Source organism: Mus pahari, chromosome 18, assembly GCF_900095145.1.
Source record: "Mus pahari chromosome 18, PAHARI_EIJ_v1.1, whole genome shotgun sequence".
In the NCBI taxonomy this organism is placed as follows: domain Eukaryota; kingdom Metazoa; phylum Chordata; class Mammalia; order Rodentia; family Muridae; genus Mus; species Mus pahari.
Genome location: NC_034607.1, coordinates 13,766,442 through 13,771,016, shown reverse-complemented (window position 1 = coordinate 13,771,016; position 4,575 = coordinate 13,766,442). Strand labels below are relative to the sequence as shown.

The 4,575-nt window shown below is 38.9% G+C and overlaps 1 protein-coding gene across 2 annotated transcripts in view; it reads left to right on the top strand.

Annotated features, from left to right (window-relative positions):
• Polh (DNA polymerase eta) overlaps positions 1-4,226 on the top strand; it is a 33,692-nt gene extending 29,466 nt beyond the window's left edge. Inside the window, exon 12 of one of the 2 annotated variants that reach the window (XM_021218060.2) lies at positions 3,693-4,226. In XM_021218060.2, the coding sequence (XP_021073719.1) occupies positions 3,693-3,954 (262 nt within the window). In that variant the 3' untranslated portion in view covers positions 3,955-4,226. Of the gene's footprint in view, positions 1-3,516 lie in introns of both variants that reach the window. The other variant, XM_029531340.1, reaches the window with a different exon arrangement.
• The last annotated feature ends 349 nt before the right edge of the window (positions 4,227-4,575 follow it).

Genomic DNA, 4,575 nt, shown 5'->3' with positions numbered 1-4,575 from the left:
GGAGTGGGTGGGTAGGGGAACAGAGGTGGGGGGAGGGGTATGGGAATCTTTCGGGATAGCATTTGAAATGTAAATAAAGAAAATAATAAAAAAAAAAAAGAAGCAAAGGAAAAAAAAAGTAAATTGTGAAAATATGAGTTTATAAAAGTGATTCAATAGATGACAAGGAAAAAGCAAATTACTTTTAAAGAAATTGAATACTTACATTTTTGCTGAAACTACATGATGTGCAATTTCTAGATAATTTTTAAATTTACATTTCAGTGGCATTCATACTGTGCAATGCATACACTAAATAAAAATGGATTGAAATAGTTGAAAAAAAAAAAAAAAAAAAAGAAATTTTATCATTGATGTGTCTTTTGACTATTGTCCACCAGGTGGCAGTCATACCATAGACATTGTTTGACTGCTTTGTAGCCCTCTACAGACACCAAAATCTGAGGATGTTCAGGTCCCTTACCATAGTTTAGTATTAGGAAGAGAGAGATGGCTCTGTGGTTAAGAGCACTGACTGCTCTTCCAGAAGACTCAAGTTGACAGTCAATTACAAGGTGGTTAACAACAGTCTGGAAATCTAGTTCCAGGAAATTTGATCATTTTTCTGGCTTCTGCAGACATGTAAAGCACATAATACACAGACATATGTGCAAGCAAAACATCCATACACATACAATTATAAATGAATAAATAAATAAGTAAATAAACAAGTACATAAATAAATGTCTTCAAAAATAATTCAGCATTTGCATATGACCTATGTACATTCTCATATATATTGCTAGATATAAATTACCTAATACAATGTCAACTCTGTATAAATAACCGTTACACTTTATTGTTAGAAAATAATGACAAAGGCAAAGTTTTTCTGAATATTTTTAATCTTTAGAAGAATCTAGAATTTTGAAATCCATACACTCCAATGTATAATTGTTCTTTGTATCCACTGTAATATTGTCATTTCCTTCTCTCTTTCTTTCTCTTATCATCTAAGGGTTGCAAGGGCTTTACAACTACTTGCATTTAGACTGGCAGAAGAATGGGGAACAGTTCTGTAGAGAACAGCACTTTTGATATAATATTGTAAATACATTTAGTTACAACAACAATATTAGGTTTTACAAAAATTGTAGGGTGATGTGCTAATTATGGATATATGAGGACACTTGCTAGGAGGGTAGAAAGAGAATATCTTAGATCTTTAAACATCTAATCTGAGGTCAGAGCAGCTTTAAGGAAGAATTTTTTTAAATTATTTTATTAGATATTTTCTTCATTTACATTTCAAATGCTATCCCGAATATCCCCTATGCCCCCTCCCCACTCCCCTGCCCACTCACTCCCACTTTTTGGCTCTGACGTTCCCCTGTATGGGGCATATAAAGTTTGTAAGACCAAGGGGCCTCTCTTCCCAATGATGGCCGATATGCAGCTAGAGACACGAGCTCTGGGGGTACTGGTTAGTTCATACTGTTGTTCCACCTATAGGGTTGCAGACCCCTTCAGCTCCTTGGGTAATTTCTCTAGCAAGGAAGAATTTTTTTTTTTTTTAGCAAGTTCTTCCTCTGTGAAGCTGTTATGCAGGATTTTGTTCACAGTTTTGTTTACAGTATAAGCTGAATACGTGCTTTCACGCTTATGTGGGAAAGCCCAGGAATTCTCTCCTTCGGGGTTTTCTGATTATTTCTTAGATACCTCTGAATATCCCATTTTCTAGTAAGAAAGTCTTCTTAAACACATGACTAAGATTGTCCTGCATTTTTGTCTTTCTTCCTGTTTCTTTCTTTCTTTTTTTTTTTTAAAAGATTTATTTATTTATTATATGTAAGTACACTGTAGCTGTCTTCAGACACTCCAGAAGAGGGAGTCAGATCTTGTTACAGATGGTTGTGAGCCACCATGTGGTTGCTGGGATTTGAACTCCGGCCCTTCGGAAGAGCAGTCGGGTGCTCTTACCCACTGAGCCATCTCACCAGCCCCAGAATTTTTTAAAAAATGATTTATTTATTTATTTATTTATTTATTTATTTATTTATTATATGTAAGTACACTGTAGCTGTCTTCAGACACTCTGGAAGAGGACATCAGATCTTATAACAGATGGTTGTGAGGCACCATGTGGTTGCTGGGATTTGAACTCAGGACCTTTGAAAGAGTGGTTCGTACTCTTAACCACTGAGCCATCTCACCAGTGGGAGAAAAATTATTATCAATCCATAGTATACATAAAATTAGATTCTACATAGGCCCATGTATGAAATCTGAAATAGCCTACCTGCTAGAAGAGAGGAAAACAGCTTCATAATGTTGGGATAAGAAAATAGTCATTAAATAACATGTAAGATACAAAAAGCACTATTCATAAAGGAAAGAATAGATAATTTGAACTTGTAAAAATAGCTTACCTGGGTCTGGAGCAGACCCACAGGTTCTGAGTCCCCACTCACTCCTGCAACACCCAGAGAAAGCTTGTCTCGCAGGAGCTCTGACAACCAGACTCTCGGGTGAAGCTTCCAACCCTGCCCAAATACCTGGCATAACTGGGACCCCTGGGACCCAGGGGAGGCACATGATCTGTCTGGTTTGCACCTGCTCCCAGAGTGGACCCAGGGTTCTGGCCCCCCACCCATGCCTCTCAACACCCAGAGGAGGCTTGATTCTTAGGAGCTCTGACACACCAGAATGTCAAGATCCCAGAATTACAGGATCACAGGATCACAGAGACAGCTGGACTTCCAGGAGTTCTGACACAACCGGGCTTATAGGAGGGTCAGGTTTTAGTCAGAGACAGCAAATCCAGTTAGCATTAGAGATAACCAGATGGCAAGAGGCAAGCACAAGAACATAAGCAACAGAAACCAATGCTACTGGACAACATCAGAACCTAATTCTCCCACCACACCAAGCCCTGGATACTCCAACACACCTGAAAAGCAAGATTCAGCTCTAAAATTCCATCTCGTGAATATGATAGAGGACTTTAAGAATGCCATAAACAGCTCCCTTAAAGAAATACAGGAGAACACAGATAAACAAGTGGAAGCCAGTGAAGAGGAAGCATATAAATCACTTAAAGAAATACAGGAAAACACAATCAAACAGGTGAAGGAACTGAACAAAACCATGCAGGGTCTAGAAATGGAAATAGAAACATTAAAGAAAACACAAAGGGGGGTGGGGGCATAGGGAACTTTCGGGATAGCATTTGAAATGTAAATAAAGAAAATAATAAAAAAAAATTAAAACAAAAAACACAAAGGGAGACAGCCCTGGAGATGGAAAACCTAAGAAAGAGACCAAGAGTCACAGATGCAAGCATCACCAACAGAATACAAGAGATGGAAGAGAGAATCTCAGGTGTAGAAGACATTGATACAACAATCAAAGAAAATGCAAAAAGCAAAGAGCTTTAAGAAATCCAGGACACAATGAAAAGACCAAACTAAGAATAATAGGTATATGCTGCTACAGCACACACAGCTTAATAATTCTGCAGCTCCTGACCCTCCACAGGCCAGCTCTGAAGTGCAACCAGGCTGTCTACCAACAGAGTGTGTAGACAGTGGTCCTGAGGATGGAGTGTTGAAGCCAGCATCCTCTGAAGCAGTATCTACAGAAATGAATGTGGCTGGGGGCAGTCCAAATGTGCTTGATTCTTCAGTTTACAACTCTCAGGAGGTGGCCCAAAGGGCCACTGAGGACCAAGTGCTCTGTGAGAAGTGTGACTCCCTGGTTCCAGTGTGGGACATGCCAGAACACANGGACTACCATTTTGCCTTGGAGTTGCAGAAGTCTTTTTTGCAGCCTTGTACTTCAAAACCCCAGGCTGTTCCTGCCATGTCTCCTCAGGGCAAGAGAAATCCCAAGAGTCCNTTGGCTTCCAGTAGTAAANGCCTTAGGCCCCACGGCATGCAGACACTGGAATCATTTTTTAAGCCACTGACACATTAGTGCTGCCCTGGGGCGTGCAGGAGAGCTTTACTATTTTATTTCTAAGANATGGAATCATGTTGACTACTCAAGGGAAAGTATGAAATTTTTAATACAAAATTAGGGTTTTTTTTCCTTCCAATGGGATTCTGATCCTGTTGTTGATCAAATGCTTTTACTCTCTCAGGAGATAGAGTGTCATAAATGCTTTTCATCTTTAGGGAAGTAGAGTGTCATAAAAGGTATAAAGATCCTTGGCAAGCTCACTTGCTTCCCTATAAAACTAAGGACTAAACATATAGTTAGGAGTATAACTCAAAAAAAAAACTGTAAAAGAAAAGGGAAAAATGGGGCTGGAGATATAGCTCACTTGTCTAGGATGGCATGTACAAGGCCCCATGTTCACTTCCCAGTTCTGGAAGGAAAACGAGGACATTAAGATGGGCAAGTGCAAACGGCCAAAGTAATGGATTTAGCAGTCTTTCTTAGCCATGNAGGCGTTGGGATTAAATCTTTCAAGTTTTTCTGATAAATTACATGACTTTGAGTTACATATGAAACCAGGTTTAATGGATAGGAAAACAGCATACATATTTTTCCCTACATAAATACAAATCAACTTACTTATAAATTAGGTCTTTG